Genomic DNA, 17,080 nt, shown 5'->3' with positions numbered 1-17,080 from the left:
CTCTCACTCAGATCTCAAATGCAATCATGAATATGGAAAGTAACTGGAGGCTTCAAATGAGTGGCATTTAGACTTTACTAAAGAAACCAACCATTCTGAATCCCTGTGCCCACGCTTCCAGTGCCTGAGAGAAGAGTAGCCTTTGGCTGAGCACATGGAGAATCCCAGCAGTGACACATTGCTGTGTTTCCCTTCACGCCAGGCAAATTCTCTGTTCCCCTTCAATGAGAAAACATTCCACTGTGTTGTCCTTCAACATCCCATGATAATGAACATGATGTGTGGGTAGATTATTAAGGTTCCCCAGACCATAAAAGGGAAATTGAAAGAAACCACCACAGTGTCTCAATGCACGAGATGGAGAAGCATCCACTAAGTGGACGCAACCATGATTTGAACCAAGACAAGTGAAAAATCTATCCCAAATAATTCAAAGGCAAAATGATTATGAAATGAAGGATTTTCATAATTTAATTTGCTGTAGAAAAAGCCACAAGTGAAGCAACACAGGCCATCTTAAGTTACTCTCCAACATGGCGGGTCTAGGAAGAACCTCTGTTGGACAGAACACACAGTGCTTAGACTCATCTTTCCTTGTATTTCAGCATGGTACGAGCAAAGAGACAGGAAGCCACACTAGCAAGAAGAATGTTGCCAAACAATTACATCTTATTTAGGAAAATGTCTGGTGGACAGGGAAGAAAGAGGGAAGAGAACAAAGAAGGTTGATATTCATGGATTTTTGGAATCTAGGACTCAAGGACAGGCCCAGTAGCCTGCTTAGGGGATACAGCAGAAATGAGGAAATGATCTATTTCTTTAACGCATCTCGACCAACCTCACTGAAACAAAGCTGTCAGGTTACTTGGTCCCATACCCTCTTAACTAAAAACACAGAAATGTAATTGTTTTGAGTTGCTAAAGCGTTTCCATATTGGGATTTTTGTGGATGTTATAAAAGACAAATCATGGTGTCAGAAAAGGATTTTTAGAATGTTGAGCAAAAAAAACCAAAACTTACCACCCAGATGACATTAGATGTTTTAATTCTACTGATTTCTATCTGAAAAACCATTTTTAATTCCTGATGATAAGCAAGGTTGTGGACACTCCATTGTAAATGCAAACACTGACGTGTAGAATTGATAGAAACTTTCAGGGACTCAGGGGCCCACGGCAAAGGTTCAGACCAGACTGAAAGACCAAAAACAAGATATGAATAACATTTAATAGGAACACAATTGAAAAGTCACAGATAATAAACTGGTCAATATCACCACTGTTTAGTTTTGAAAAATAATGCTCACATGTGCGTCTTAGAATCAGACATCTTGAAAGTCTGCAAGGGAATTTAGAAATCACTTGGTAAATAAAGAAAGTAAAGCCTAGATAAATGAAATGACTTGCCCAACAAGACACAGCAAGCTAATCAATTGATAAACAGTAAAACAAAACAAAAGGATACTTTATTGGACAATCTAACTGGTTTAGAAATTTCCAGTCAGTAAGGCTATATAAAGAGGACTCTTGGCTATAAACTTCATATTTCTGGAAATAAAAAATGAGTTTTGTGCTTGAAAGTCAATATTTCATAGTTTAATAAATAACTATAAAGTGGGAGCATACCCTATCTCTAGACATGATTGCTTATATCTCAATGCACTAAACTTAAAAGACCTCTGGCAAGAATTTACTGAACTCTGTGCATGAGACCAGCAAGGCACTTAGTGTGAAATAAAATAATTGTGACAATGTTCTTAGTTCAAGGAAGGAACCCAGCTGGAGAGACACAGGGGCTCAGAATAGGTAAATTCATAGAGAGATGAAGAAGATTGGTGATTGCTGGGGGCTCAGGAGGGAAGCAACTGGGGGTAAGTGCTTCATGATTACAGGGTTTCCTTATGGGGTGATAAATGTTTTGGAACTACACAGAGGTGCTGGTTGCATATTCTAAATGTACCAAATGTCACTGATTTGTTCATTTTAATAAAAAAATGATGAATTTTATGTTATGTGAATTTCCCCTCAATAAAAATTTTTTTACATATACGTGATCATGATCAAAATGTTCAAATGATACAGAAATTGAGACACACCATCCTTCCAGCTCCATTCTCTCTCCATTGCCAAGTTTAAATCCTATGTTTTTCTCAACCTTTCCCACACACTTTAAAAAACCACACTAGATTGTGCATTCCATTTTATATTTTTTAAAGTACTTACGTTATTTTTAAAAAAGTTATGAAGGGAAGTAAAACTATAAAGTTAATACTCATTATTTCTGGATGGCAAGGCTGTGATTTTAACTTGCTTTTTTATACTTTTCTGTATTTTGTAAATGTTCTTCAGGAAACATGCATTACTTTCAGAACCCTATAATAGGCTAGATTTTACAAGAAATATTCTTCTAAGATCCCTGGTTCACCCCACTGTGATGATACTTCAAAATGCATAATTTAGTCTTCTGGGTCAATTTGCACCAAAAGGCTGGGCACCAGTTATTTTTCCAGGTTTATTTCCCACTGAAACTTAATCAGTTGGCATTTTGAGTCTTTTTTTTTTTTTTTTTTGGCATTCCAATTCTTAATGAGCTTTGTTAGAGTGAATCATTTATCAGACCCCATCTGTACAAAGTTAAATGAAGTAGGTTGGAATTTCTGGACACTCAAAGCCCAAAGCACGGTGGTCACTTTCTATTACTATTTGGTTAGAGATTTTTTTCTCCTTTGTGAATAAAATTTCTCAACTCTTCTTTAGTTAAAGGCACAGCCATTATTCATCCTCTCCTTAAACCAGTCAGTTGGGTGTGTCTTCCAAGCCTATGATGTAAGTTAACTGAAAGGATGTTTAGGGAGGTGAAATAGCAGGTCCCTTACAGAATAGCAAGAAATATTTTTAATAATTGTGGCACCAATCGCACAGAGAAGGCCGGGAGCCTGCAAAATCATCCCGGCTCTCCTAGCCCTCATTCCATTTCGTCTGGATAGTAGTTTGTTGCTGTCAGTCTCCCACTCTAGATGCAAACTGCCTGGAGGGCAGAAGCTGAGGCAGAGACATCTTTGAATGGACTCTTGTCCCCAGCACTTGGCACAACCTCTTCCCCACAGCAGAAGCTGACCTCAAGTTACACAGACCCAGGATCTCCACAAGTCCTCAAGAGCACGACAAGCAACAGGTCACTAACACCTCTCCTCCTTGGCCTTCTCTTCTCCCCCGGGCTGCTTTTCTCAGCCCTTGTTTGAGCACCGATCACAGCGTGTTGTAGTAGCCTAGTCCGGGGTTTCTCCCCGAGGACTGTGAGCTAAACAAGGGTGGGACTAAGTCTTACTCAACTCTGTGAAACCAAGTCCAATAACACACCTGTCACAGTGTAGACATCCAGGGACTGCTTGCTAAATGAATGAGTCAACCACCAGCATCAACTGTATTTCTGGAAGCTCAAGAAAGCTACTGTGTGATGCTTTAGGTAAAAGAGGAACTCTATATTGACGTATGCTATCAGTGAGTGTTGAGTGACTCAGGTGGTTTGGAAAGACATCAGTCAGAAATAATTTGGTCAAAAGCAATTGAGGACTTCCTTGGGAAAGAGTGCGAAATGTCAAGGTAAAGTCAGAGGGACTAAGGGACCACACAGATTCTTAAGTCCCATTATTTTTCAGATGAGGAAACTGAGTTTAAAAAAAGGGAAGTGACCTTCCCAAACACATACAACTAGACCAGAACCCACGGTTCTTGGTCCTGGGCCCAGCTCTCTTTTTATAGTGGTGAGTGGGTGATCAGACAGCCCAGGGTTTAATCACAGACTCTCCTCCCACTTTCCTCACCCAGGCTCTCTGTCTGGCCCCCAATGCTACTTAAGAAAATAAGTTCATTTATAAGTTGGGACATCACACAGCCATTAAATAGAATGTTAGTTCTAAAAGAACATTTAAGATCAAAGGTAAAAACCCTCATCCTATGTTGTATTGTTTTTAAAAGTATATATGAAAGTATACATACTGAAATAGACATACTTTACCTGCATACACTTTTATATTTTACCTATATTTACATATCATAGTATAATTTCCCAGTATATATATTTACACTATATACAACATGCATACTTTAAACTATATACAGTTCAATAACTATATATACAGTATAAATATTCCCAGTATATATATAATACCTTCAACTTCTATAAAAAAATCTACATATTTCCATCTCCATCTTGTTCTGTATGTACTAAGACAAGCGAATGGAAGAAAATAAACCAAATGCTATAGTCACGATCTCTGACTGAAGCAGACATGAGCCCAGCGCTAGTTGGAAGTGAGTCTGGGCTCTGTCTCGTGGGTCGGGAGAAACTAGGACGTCTGAACCCAGGTGTCAGCCCTGAGTCTGGCTGGGTCATCGTTTGAGTGCGGGTTTAGCAGGAGCTTGGCAGATGCTGCACAAATTGAGACAAGAAATCCAGGTGGTGTGAGGACAGAGACAGGATTACTTGGCAAAGCCAGCATGCTTAGCTGAGAAAGCTGGAAGCAGAAACAAAGATTGGTGGAGAGAGAAACAGGTAATGAATGCCTGATCTAAATAAAAGAAGCTGAAAGGGTCCATTCTTCACTGGAACTTCTTCTGAGAACAGAGTGTCTCGTACGTAGAAGGCACATAGTCGATTGTCATTGGATCAGATAATGAGACTTCAGTAGGGAAGTGAGCTGTGCCAAAAGCTTGGAATGAAATGCCTCAGATTTTCTGGAGAGCCTGGAGCTGGAGGCATGGGTCTGTCTGAGAACCAGGGGATCTGGCTGGATGTAACCTTCCTATGGTACAGACGACCCCCTCAGCCCAGCCGTGTCACATTTAGCAAGTAAAACAGACAGGGTGAGGGGAATACATACGACAAATGAGAAGTCCTAATTTCCATCTTTCAGCTCCAGATTAGGGAAGATTATCAACAAACTACGAATTTTAAGAAGCCAAAAAAGTAACATTGTGTCATATGCCCTGAACCTAAAAGAAATCGACCCAGACTTAAAGAATACCAGGCAGAGAACTGAGCTATTATCCGAACAAAATCGCCTTTTCATTTCCAAATATCTTTTCACAGATTTTTAAGGGAAATTGAGAACTTCTATGGGTTATTTCCTGCAAACATCACTTTCATGAATCCATGGAACGGAACTGTGTGAGTAATTTCTACAGCATATGCCTGCACTCTCTGTGACAAAGGGAGTTCAGCAAGGAATAAACACAGAATGAGGAAAATGTAAAGCTTTGTTAAACACAGGTGAAAGCAACACAAACCTTACAAACCAACAGACTCAAGCCTGAGTACCTTCAAACTGGTTCCACATAATATACAAAGTCATTATAAACATCTTATTGACACTATTTACAAAGTTGATTTATTGAAAAATACCCTCACTGGGAGAGAAGTTAAGTGACAAACACTATTTCTTTTTCCATAAATAGCATTTCAGTACTTAGCATATTATCTTGCAGCAAATAGCTTCTCAATGAATGTCGCTGAAGGACATCACGACTTGTTCTAACCTAGTGGCCAGCACTGGTCTGCTATATCCAACCCCCACACGGCAAGGTGCTGACGGAATTCCTCTGGAGATGCTACTCTCAATATATCTACCACGAAGTTCTGTGGGATTAGATCTGTTCCGGAGAACCGGATGACCAGGGCACTGGCCAGGAAATGGGTTAAGGTGTGGCTTTATTATAATGAACTATCAAGACAATGAGCTATCAAAACAGTCAAAACTAAGGAAACCATTGCTACTCACCAATTCCAAGTAATTTCCAAACAAAAGACTCGGACAACTTTCCTCCAAAGCACCAATTACCTTGTGTTTTTTCTCTGCGTGATTTTTTTTCTTTCCTATTCTTCCCACTACTCACCTTCACTCTGGTAAGTTCTCAAGGACAGCGATGCCAAGAGGAATGTTGTCTGAAAGACTGAAAAGAGAGCCATAGGTTCTGGATTTCTGAAAAAGATAAATTATACAGAGGGAAATTTTTATTTAATTTTAGCTCTGAGCAGATGTCTTTGACCCCATTGTGGTAGACGATGGTATTAAGGGCTCCCATTCTTCTCTCCTTCCTCCACCCATGCCTCTTGTCACATGAGTTTGGAGTCCCCCCTTGCCTCCCAAAGAGTATATTTTCCTGCTCCAGGACACTTGCTGAGGCAGAAGCCATGGTGTGCCCGCTTGGAGCCTAGGCCTCAAAAGACCCGGTGTAATTCTGCTTGCTCTTTTGTGTTTCCACCTTTGGCATGAAAAGAGCATTTCTGGGCTACCCTCCTGGACCCAGGAGGAAAAGGAGCAACAGGGGAGGCAGCACTGAGTCACCATGGCTGCGCCCCCCCAAACCCCCCCCCCCCGCCCGGCCCCGGGGCCAGCCTAGGTCAGCCAGCAGCCGGCTAAGAGCAGCCCATCCCAGATGTGGGAGCCATGAATGCTCACTGCTGTGTGCCACAGAGGCCGTGTGGCAATAGAGAAGTGGCCTACCAATTTCCTCAAACCAAGCAAAGGTTAGTAAAGAAAGATAAAGCAAAGAAACGGAAATGAAACATAAAAATAGACCATGGTTTCAGAAAAGCTAAATTTGAATTAATTACTTAGAGAGGAGTCATCTTCACTCTTCCCTGTCTCTCTCATTAAAATTTCACCAACGAAAACCCAGCACATTCCATTTAAAGAGATAGGCAGTGTTTCATTGTTCAAAATAATTTCCGGTTTTCCTCGATTTAGAGGAGGGTTGTAAACGGCAGGTCAAAGAGCTTCACTGATTCATCGGGTCCTTCGACCACAGGACAATCTGAGGGTACAAAGAGTGAACCTAGATGACCTCAAGGAGGCTAATTCATTCTTAATTTAATACTAAGTGTGTTAGTCAAGGGAAGCCCTGAGTTTCACTTTTCTACTTCAAAGTCTGACTCATTCCATTGACAGGCAATGAAACTGTTCAGAGTCCATTTCGCCTGTCTAGCCACCTGGCCTTCACCAAAAGCCAGGAACTTGGTGAACCAGTTCATCCCTTTTCATTGCCCACCACTAACTCGGAACAACAGTGAAGGCATAAAGAGAATACAGCCAGCCGTTAAATTATTCTAGGGCAGTCAAATCTGCTCACACCAGAGCCCAGTTGCCCGCAGAAGCAAACATCTGCAAACGACAGCTTGTACTCATGGGCCTTTCAGCCTGCTTTCTACTACTTCTGTCTTTGGCAAACAGGTCATTCATACCTCTCCAAAATCTCTACTTACAACTTGAGATAGGTTCCTATTACAAGGAAATATCAAAGCCAAGGAGAAAATAAATTTGAGAGAAAGTCGTTCCTGCTTAGAACCCAAGGCAAGGGAAAGAAAAAGGCCAACATGAAGCATGTGACTCTCAGTGCACGACTGACCCATCCTAGTCTACGCAGACAGGATCCTATCCTAACACTGACCTAGGCTGAGGAGCGCAAGGTTCTTCTCTGTAAGGAAATCTCGTCCCGTAAATTGAAAAGTAGATGATTCAGGGAGTGATGTAGGTGGTCTCGTGTTCTCTGTAGGAAAGGGCTACTTATTTTAAAAGGTTTTTCAAATTTTGGAGTTCAGGTAAATCAAATATCTTACGTGTCACAAACTTTAAACAAATTTATAGGCACAGAGAAACTTAAAACTAAAAGTTAGGAGCCACCTATGAATTAAGAGTCACCAGAAATTAAAGAATAAAAGTTGTCATGTAACAAAATCGAGAAACAGGAGTCTTTACAAAGGACTTGTTTCTATGGTCTGGGGATCACAGGGAGTCCTTGAGACGCCTCGGGACAGTCTTGTCTGGAAGTCCCGCCCTTCCCCACTGCCTCCCACACCCGAGGCAGGTTGTGAATCTGAGGAGGTTATCGTCAGAATGAGAGTCAGCAGCTGGAAGAACATTCTGGAGACATGCATGTCAGCCTTTGGGAAATGCCACATGAACAGTTCTCCTAATGCCCCAGAGCCTGATGCTTTAGGAAGAACACGGGCACCCAGGGCTCTGAGCCAGCTGCTTCCAAGCCCCAGGAGACTGATCACATGGCCCATGTGGACCCCCTCCTCCCCTCCCCTGTAAATATGCCTCTAGTTACCCTGTGCCCTGTGCAAATCCATGACATTCAGGGCAAAGCAAGGCCTTCCTGCATCACCTGGAGGACAAGGTGGAGGGCGGAATGGGCTGTGAGCTCCTTCTGAGTGGCCAGCAGCTCTGGCATGTTCTTCCAGGAGCACTGGGGGCTCCAAGTGGGGGCCACTTTTCCTGCACAACTCGGCCTCGGACAGGACAAGGCCACCGTGCCCTCTCCTTCTCTCATAGGGCTCTCTCTCCCTACAACTGTCCGTGAGGAGCACTGCCACTGCTGTGGCCAGTAAGAAAAGGAAGTCGGGGGGGGGGGGGCGCCTGGGTGGCACAGCGGTTAAGCGTCTGCCTTCGGCTCAGGGCGTGATCTCGGCGTTATGGGATCGAGCCCCACATCAGGCTCCTCTGCTATGAGCCTGCTTCTTCCTCTCCCACTCCCCTGCTTGTGTTCCCTCTCTCGCTGGCTGTCTCTATCTCTGTCAAATAAATAAATAAAATCTTTAAAAAAAAAAAAAAGAAGAAAGAAAAGGAAGTCAGGGAAGGACGAAGTGGCAGGATTTAGAAAGGCAAAAACTATGTTCCCCCCCTCGCTCACATTTCTTAGTCCTATGCCTAACTTGGTTCTTTATTTCCATTTTTCAGATCTCCATCATTCCCAACCAGACTACGAGCTGCTTGAGGACAGGCCTGGATCTCAGTCCCCACCGTCTACCACCGTCCCAGGACATAGTTGCAACCCAGTAAATACCTCGTAAATGAATAAAAATTTGTACCAAATTTTCTCACATTCATTCTTCTTTGCTTTCAATTTAATTTTATTAAATAGACTCCTTTTTCAGGCCCTTCCACTTTTTCTGTTGCCAAATATTGTCTAATTCATAGTCTTTCATTGACATGTCTTCTCTGTGGAGAAAAAGGGAGGGGAGAAAAGAAAAAGTGCCCGCTCATTCTCATTCAAATCTCGTCTCTGTGCAGAACGAAGACACCTTCGAGTGTCCCTCGGTACAAACACTACATGCCCAACAAAACACAGCTTTCGCCAGGGGTAGGAGCCTGCCCTTCTTCACTAGAACTTCTAGTTCCGTCATTACTGAAATATTTATTCCTGGGAAGTTTCCTCACCATAAATAATCCCCTTGAGGAGCAACATGACCAGGCCCTTGCTTCCCAAGAACTTGGGTGTGCTGCCAAAAGCGGCAGAATTGGCTAGGTGCCTCCTGACGTCATATGCAAATCCTAGTTTAAAGAAAGAAGTTGTTCATCCCAGGACGCGTGCTGGGGTGTGTGCTCCCTGTGAGAGAGTTCTGTGCGGCAGCACCAAGGGCGGCACGTTCCCCACCTTGCCCAGATCCATGTATCTTTCTTCGTTTTTTTATGAGCCCTGCTATTTGTCTTGGGGGGCCCCCTCGAAAGGGACGGATCACCTGGAAGGCTTCACTCCCATTCCACCACCCCTTCCTCCTAGAGAAAGTTTCATGCACACCTTCCCCTCTGTCTAGACCTACCCGGGTAAGTGTTTCTACCAGTTTTGTAAGGTCATCCCTTACTTATGAGGCTGAATTGGCTTACACACAGCCGATTTTCTTTTCTTAAGCAGTATTCAGTTAGATTCCTGGACCTTGGGACTCTAGCTAGCGTTCAAGCTTAGTCTCTGAAGTGCTCAGCGAAGCCAAAGGAAGGAAGAGAAAACCTCGATCCGAGGAATATTCTGGACCCAAAGAATACATAGGAATTTAGTATATGCTAATGATAATATTTTAAATCACCAGAGAAGAGACTGATTATTCCCCTCAAATCCTACTGGAACGATAACCTGGACATTTGTGGGAAAAGAAAGCCGTAATAGTCAAGGTTGAGGGTCAAATCACTACTCCGGCACTAAATAATCGTATCACCATGGACAAGGTACTTTACCCATTTAAGCTCAGTTCCTTTTCTGTAAAATGAGAATAAAGAACCTACCTCATAGGATTGGTATGAGGATTAAATGAGATTATGAGAAACTATACATAGAAAATCCAATTAATGTTAATTTTTATCATTATTGCTATTGCCTCACTCCCTTCAACAAAATAAATTTCAGATGAACAAAGATATAAATGCAAGAAAAAGAATCATTAAAATTATTAGAATATTTGTATAATCTGTTTTAGCATGATATGAAACCTAGAAGCAATAAAGATTGTACAATGATTAAATGAACATTGCAAAACATTTTAGTGCTATAATTGGCCCAGCAAGAAACTGGGAACAATAGTTTGAATACTTATGTCAAAGTGTTACTATCCCCTAAAATACAAAGAGCTCTTAGAAATTAGAAATCAATCAAAAACAGACAAACAACCCTGTAGAAAAACCAGCAGATGATATGAATATGTAATTCACAAAAAAGGAAATACCAATAACTAAAAGGGAATAAGGAAAAACTAGGCAATATCACTGATAAGTAAATGAGTGCAAATTATAATAGTAGTTTGCATGCCTGCATGTGTGTCCGTGTGGTGCCCAGTTGGCAAAGCCTAAAAAAGTTTGACCACCTCGCACTGGTAAGAGTCTGAGGAAGTAAGCATTGTTACTCACTGACAGTCGAAAAGGATGACATTATCAAGGTCATTTTGGCAATAACTATTAAAATTTCAGGGTGCATTCTCTTTGATCCAGAAATCCTATTTCTGGAGTTTTGTCTTATACATAGTATGCTTATATATGTGTGTCTGTACACAAAAATTATGTATTTTAAAGAATACTATTATAGAATTATTAATATTTAGGAAAAATGAAAACAATCCAAATATCTGTGAAAAAGAATCTGAAAATTTAATTATGGAGCATTTCCACAAAGGAAAACTATGAAACGGTCCAAAGGATGAAACAGATCTATGTGCTGCTCGGAAAGAATATCCAAAAAATACTGAGGGAAAAAGCAAGTTGCAGAACAGCGTGTGCACACAAACACCTCTGGGACACAGGTGTGCAACCGTGCAACTGTGCCACTTAGTACTCTCTTTAGAAGGATCTGCCGCAGGAATGTACCTACCTGACAGCTTCCCCTGCCGCACTTTTGGATCTACTGCACATTCACACCCAAGCCCACAGTCCCTGCAGGCTGCTTCCAGCCAACGATCAAACCAAACCTTTTCTGCCCAACATGGGACTCCTCTAATCAGCAATGTTTGATCGAAGTCTCCCCACTGACTTGGGCAAAACATTCTCAGAACTGCGTTGCAGGTGGAAGCCCTCTTCCCTGTCACCTTGCATCAGGTTTGCCTCCTCCTGCTCCCTTGTCCCTTCGCCCCTCGCCAGGGCTTCCTGCCCGGATCTCTTGCACATCTGTTTTGCCTTGTTGTCTTCTACTTCAAGGATCCAAACTAGCCCCAAAAGACACAACAAGCTATGAACACTTTATAAATTTAGAGATGGGACGGGGTAAGGGAGGTGAGCAGGATGAGGGAAATTATGGTTAACTCTCTCACGTTATGTAATTCTGCAACATAAAGTGTCCTTTAAAACGTGTGTGTTTTACGTATATTTATGAATGCAAGTAGTTGCAATCCTATTATTTTCATATTTAAACCATATACCCCAACAGGGTTAAATTAGCTGACAGTATTTTGTGATTCAAATCCAACCCATAGGCCTAAAAAACAGTTGGAATTTTTTAGGTACTGGATCAGCCTATGAGCACGTCATGTGTTTCTGTACAAAAATGTGACCTCTCAGGTCCTGAGAGAATACAGGCACTTTAAAAATGCATTTTCAGGGGCTCCTGGGTGGCTCAGTTAGCTAAGCACCCAACTTTTGGTTTCAGCTCAGGTCACGATTTCAGGGTCACAAGATCGAGCCCCACCCCCACCCCAGGCTCTGCACTAGGTGTGGAGCCTGCTTAAGATTCCCTCCCTCTCCCTCTGCTCTCCCCCCGCCCACCAAATTAGCATTTTCAAATACAGGAAGTAATCATTGTCCTGGGTAGAAAGACGTACTGCCAGCATACTAGGGTATGTGAAGCTACCTTGTTCGAAGTCCCCCACTGGGAAGCCTGGGAGTGGAAAGAGGTGAGCAAGAGATCACATGAGGTGAGAAACATTTACTCACACTAGTGTAGCTTCTGCTCATTTACAACTTCTCAAGCGCTGGCACACACTGTGTTCTCACACAGTGGGACCTGATTCCATGTTTTCCAAGAGTTCTTTTATCTTACATTTTCCCACGTGTGCCTTACATCTTACATTTTTCTATGTGGTAAGACACTTGAAATTATGGCTTTTCTTTTAGTTGACTTTAGATTTGACACTCCACCTGGACAGATTTTATGTGGCTGGCTTCGTCTTAAAACAAGTTTTAAATAATCCAGATCGTTAATTGCCTCAATGATTTCAGATCTAAGACTAGAACTTGGTATCATATTTAGCGCTCTCACTAACCCTCTTTCCTCTGAAAGAAGGAGGAAGAGGAGAAGGGAGGAGGGGAAGGGAGAGGAAGGGAGGGAGGGAGGAAGGAAACAACACAACTATAGTTTAGTTCTTGAGCATGTAATATTAAAAGAAAGCACTTTACAAGTCCTATCGACCACATGTAATCTAATAGGAAGTAGTATTACTAGCAGCATGATTTTAAAGACCAGTGAAAGACTATGTACTCAAAGTGTGAATGAAGACATCACCCAAGGACTGCTGGAAATGCAAAATCTGAGATCACACCTTAGATCTACCGACTAAAAGTCTGCACTTAAACAAGATCCCTAGGTGATTTCACAGGCACACTGAAGTGCGAGAAGCATTACTATATTCAATATCTATTACATATCTTTGTCTCCTAGGATCCTATTGATACGTAATGGAAGGATCCACTGGTTCCTTCTATGATGAAGTGCACTGCAGAGGCCAGAGTAAGATATGAAAGTCAGTATGAAAATGACCCTGGCTAGCACGAACTGGACGCTAACTGTCTGCCAGGGGCTTTGCGATGCCATTTACGTGAATTTATTAACTGAGTCCTCACAAGAGTCTTATGGAAGAAATTCTGTTATTATCCTCATACACGGATGAGGAAATGAGGGCTAAGAAGGTTAAAAGTAACTTTGACCTAGGATGACATAATTAATCAAGAACTTGAAGCCAGGGGAGTCAGTCTGCAAAGCATGGCGCTTTCCCACCTCATACAGCTTCCTCCATCCTTGGAGTTCTCACCACAATGGACTTTAAGGCATAAAGAATCATTAACAGTTAGAAACCCAAGAAATCCTAACAAAAATTCCAACAGGATTTTTAAGACTTGACAAGCTATTTGTAAAGTTTATACAAAAGAGAAAATGTACAAGAATCATTTCAAAAGAAGTTTTTGGAAAAATATACAAATATACATGACTAGATAGAAAAACAAAGCTGTAGTGTTTAACACAGGGTGGTACTGGCATAAGAAGAGACGAAACTGATCAATGAAACAGAACAGAGTCCTGAAATAGCCTCTTGTATGAATAGGAATTTAGTTTACTACAAAAACAGAATTTCAAGTGAATTGGAAAAAAGACAGTTACTTAAAGAAATGGTGTCAGGTGAACTTCCTACTTTAGAAAGAAATTAAGTTAGATCCTTACCTTTCACTTCATACAGAAATCTGGTATTGTAAAGAGCTAACTATACATATCAAAATAATAAAAGTATTAGAAGAAATAAGATAATTTTAAAAATAATTTTTAGGTGAAAAAGATCTCCCTAAGCTAGACGAAGCACAAAAATCCTAAGATTGCAGGGGCACCTGGGTGGCTCAGTCGGTTAAGTGACCGACCCTTGGTTTCGGCTCAGGTCATGATCACAGGGTCGTGAGATGGAGCCCTGTGTAGGGCTCTGAGCTCAACGCAGCATCTGACTTGAGATTCTCTCCCTTACCCCATGCCTCTCCCACTGCTTGCTCTAGATCTCTCTCTCTAAAATAAAAATAAAATCTTTTAAAAAAATCATAAGATTGCAGAGTTGATTACACAAATATTTAAAATGTCTGTGAAGCAAAAGATAGTTAAAAACAAAAGTATCATGAATGGATAAGCAAAATGTGGTATATGCATACAATGGAATATTATTCATTCTTAAAAAGGAAAAAAATTCTGACACCTGCTGAACATGGATGGTCTTGAGGACAATGTGCTAAGTGAAATAAGTCAGTCACAAAAAGACAAGTGCTTTATGATTCCTCCATTCATATGAGGTACCTGGAGTAGCCAAATTCATAGTGACAGAAAGTAGAATGCTGGTTGCCAGGGGCGGGGGTCTGGGGGAATGGGGAGTTCCTGTTGAATGGGCACAGAGTGTCAGTTTTGCAAGATGGAAAGAGTTCTAGAGATGAACGTCGGCAATGGCTGCACAGTACTATGAGTGTGTTTAACAACACCGACCTGTATGCTTAAAAATGATTAACATGGTAAATTTTATATTATGTATTTTACCACAAAAAAGTTAGTTGAAAAAAAAAAGGGCATCACACTAGAAGAAATATTTAAATCATCTACAACAGACAAAGGACTAAGAACCTGAATAGGTACAGAGCTTCTGTAATAAACAGGAATCAGAAAAGGCAACTCAATAGAAAAACGAGCAAAAGACAGGAACAGGTAATTCACAGAAGACACACATGAGCCATAAACATTAAGAGACATTAAACTGCAATAGTAATCAGCAAAATGCAAATTAAAATGCCATATCGGGTTTCACTCATTTACCAGATTTAAAAATTTAAATAAAAAAGCAAAAAGATAACGGCTGATGGTAGGAAGGATGATGGAAATGGATTCTCATGCACTGATTTTAAATTAGTACCTGGGGTGGGGGCAGTGTTATGATTTGAAGGATTGTATCTATCAAGTGGAAAAATGGACCAACCCTTTGACCCTAGAGCTCTATTTCACAGGAATATTCAGGCTGACGCACAAAGATGAATGCACAGTGTTTTCTGAAGCACTGTTGCTAATGCTGACAAATTTTAAACCATCTGAATGTCCATTAATAAGGGAAAAATGGATAAATTATATTTCTGATTTAGAATAACTTGTGGCCTTTAACAAAAGCGTTTGTACTAACATGGGAAAATCTCTAAGACTTGGAAAATGAAAAAGTAAGCTAAATAATGTATCTCATTTATATCTATTAAGATAATATGTATGAATACACATTATGCAAATGTATAGAAAAGTAAACAAAATCTCGGAATGGTATTTACCAAACTTCACCTTCCCTCTTCTGAGTGGGAGTAGGCGTGACCATGGTAGTTCTACATTTCATTCCATATGCTTCTCTATTTTTTTTAATGAGAACTTATTCAGTTATTATTTGTATTATTTCTAAAACATAAAAATGAAATTCGGACAACCTGGAATAAATAAATGCTGAAAAACTAGTACACTTGACCCTTGAACAACGTGGGTTTAAACTGCACAGGTCCACTCATACACGGATTTTTTTCAATAAATACAATACAGAACTGTAAGTGTATTTTCTCTTCCTTATGACGCTCTTACAACATCTCCCTTTCTCTAGCTTACTTCGTCGTAAACACGGAGTATATAATACGTATACAAAACAAAACTGTTTGTGTTATCAGTAAGGCTTCTAGTCAACAGTAGGCTACTGGTAGTTAAGTTTTGGGGGAGACAAAAGTTACATGCAGAGTTTTAGGCACTCGTAACCCCCGCGTTGCTCCAGGGCCAACTGTAGAGCTAAAATGAGAAGGGAAGAAAGGCTGTGAAGCCAGTAACAGGGTTGCTGGGAAAGAGATGCTCACTTTATGTAAATACAAAGAAGCCTGCTTGGAGGGAGAGATATTTCTGAGAATATTCTGTTTATGTTTTCCCATTTCCCTTTTTTTTTTTTTTTTTTTTTTTTTTAAATCAAGGAGGGCTTCCCTCTCCAGGGAAAGGAGGGCCAGGTCTTACTGTTCCTGTAAGTGAGCAAGATGACAGTCGCTCAGATTTCCTTCTACTGGAGCCAACAATGCCCCAGCCCAGTTCCCACAAGGAAAACATACTCCTTCCTCTTGTGAAAGCATATTACCACTGATCTCTCTTTCAAAACCATAGTAGTTTTCCTAACGTGGTTCCTTTTTCAGGACAGAAGGGTTACAAGGAACATCAGAGAGTCTGGAACACCTCCACACCCCTCTGTAGGTGTTCCTGGTCTTTCAGGTTAAAGAAAGGGGTAGAAGAAGAGAGCCAGCGTGTAAGGAAGTATTTTCCCTCATGTGGCCCGAGTCCTGTCGGACACTGTCAGGCTGGCCTTTGATACAAAACGCTCAGACACGTTCGCTGGGACAACAAGAGGCAGGACTGGGACCATGATGTAAGTCACCAGGAGGCAAGTTACAGCTGAGAATTAACTTTGTCCAGCAATCAAATATTAGGTGGTGAGCTCCCTGCCAGTATTGGCTTCTAAGACTTCTGAATGCTACCAAGGCAAACACAAACTGAGCCTAACCTGAAGATTCTAAATAGGTACGTGGGAGTCCAGTGCTTTAAAAAGATCCACGATTGATTCTGAGGCGCATTTCAGTCTGGGGCCCTTCAGCCTCAAGGGTGCCTGAGTGCATTTTCAAGCAGCTCAGGAGAGAGACAAAGGAGGGCAGTAATGAAGCACCACCCCCAGGACCACTCCAAAGAGGGTCCTAGAGTTGGGGGCACAACATATTGCTTATAACCAGACGCCAAAGCCAATCACCTGTTCCCTGTGTGACCACAGACAAGTTACTGAACTTCTCTAGGCCTCACTTTTTTATCCTCACTGATAGAAGGAGAATGACAAAACTACTGCCTAGCTCACTGGAGAAGCTTAAATGAGCTGGCCTATGTAAAGTACTTAGAACAGTGCCTGATCCACAGTCAGTATGAACCACCGTTGTTCTGCACGGGAGGAAACCGAGGCTGACCAGATGAGTAACTCCAGGTCTGTCCCGAAGTCGGCGTTAGACTTGGGCATAATACCTCAAGCTTCTTTCCTTCC

The 17,080-nt window shown here is 41.5% G+C and overlaps 1 protein-coding gene across 5 annotated transcripts in view; it reads right to left on the bottom strand.

Moving 5' to 3' along the window:
- Positions 1-17,080, bottom strand: part of OSMR (oncostatin M receptor) — a 49,195-nt gene that overhangs the window by 30,964 nt on the left and 1,151 nt on the right. For 2 of the 5 annotated variants that reach the window (XM_026506851.4, XM_026506852.4), the window contains exons 2-3: positions 5,896-5,981; positions 1,022-1,194 (exon numbers count right to left, since the gene is read on the bottom strand). In XM_026506851.4, the coding sequence (XP_026362636.2) occupies positions 1,022-1,194; positions 5,896-5,968 (246 nt within the window). In that variant the 5' untranslated portion in view covers positions 5,969-5,981. Of the gene's footprint in view, positions 1-1,021; positions 1,195-5,895; positions 5,982-8,847; positions 11,922-17,080 lie in introns of those variants that run through there. The other 3 variants (XR_008959202.1, XM_057312214.1, XM_057312213.1) reach the window with 3 other exon arrangements.

The sequence above is a fragment of the Ursus arctos genome, unplaced genomic scaffold (genome assembly GCF_023065955.2).
Source record: "Ursus arctos isolate Adak ecotype North America unplaced genomic scaffold, UrsArc2.0 scaffold_15, whole genome shotgun sequence".
NCBI classification, from domain to species: domain Eukaryota; kingdom Metazoa; phylum Chordata; class Mammalia; order Carnivora; family Ursidae; genus Ursus; species Ursus arctos.
Note: the sequence above shows the minus strand (reverse complement) of the source record. Positions and strands in the feature narration are given on the sequence as shown.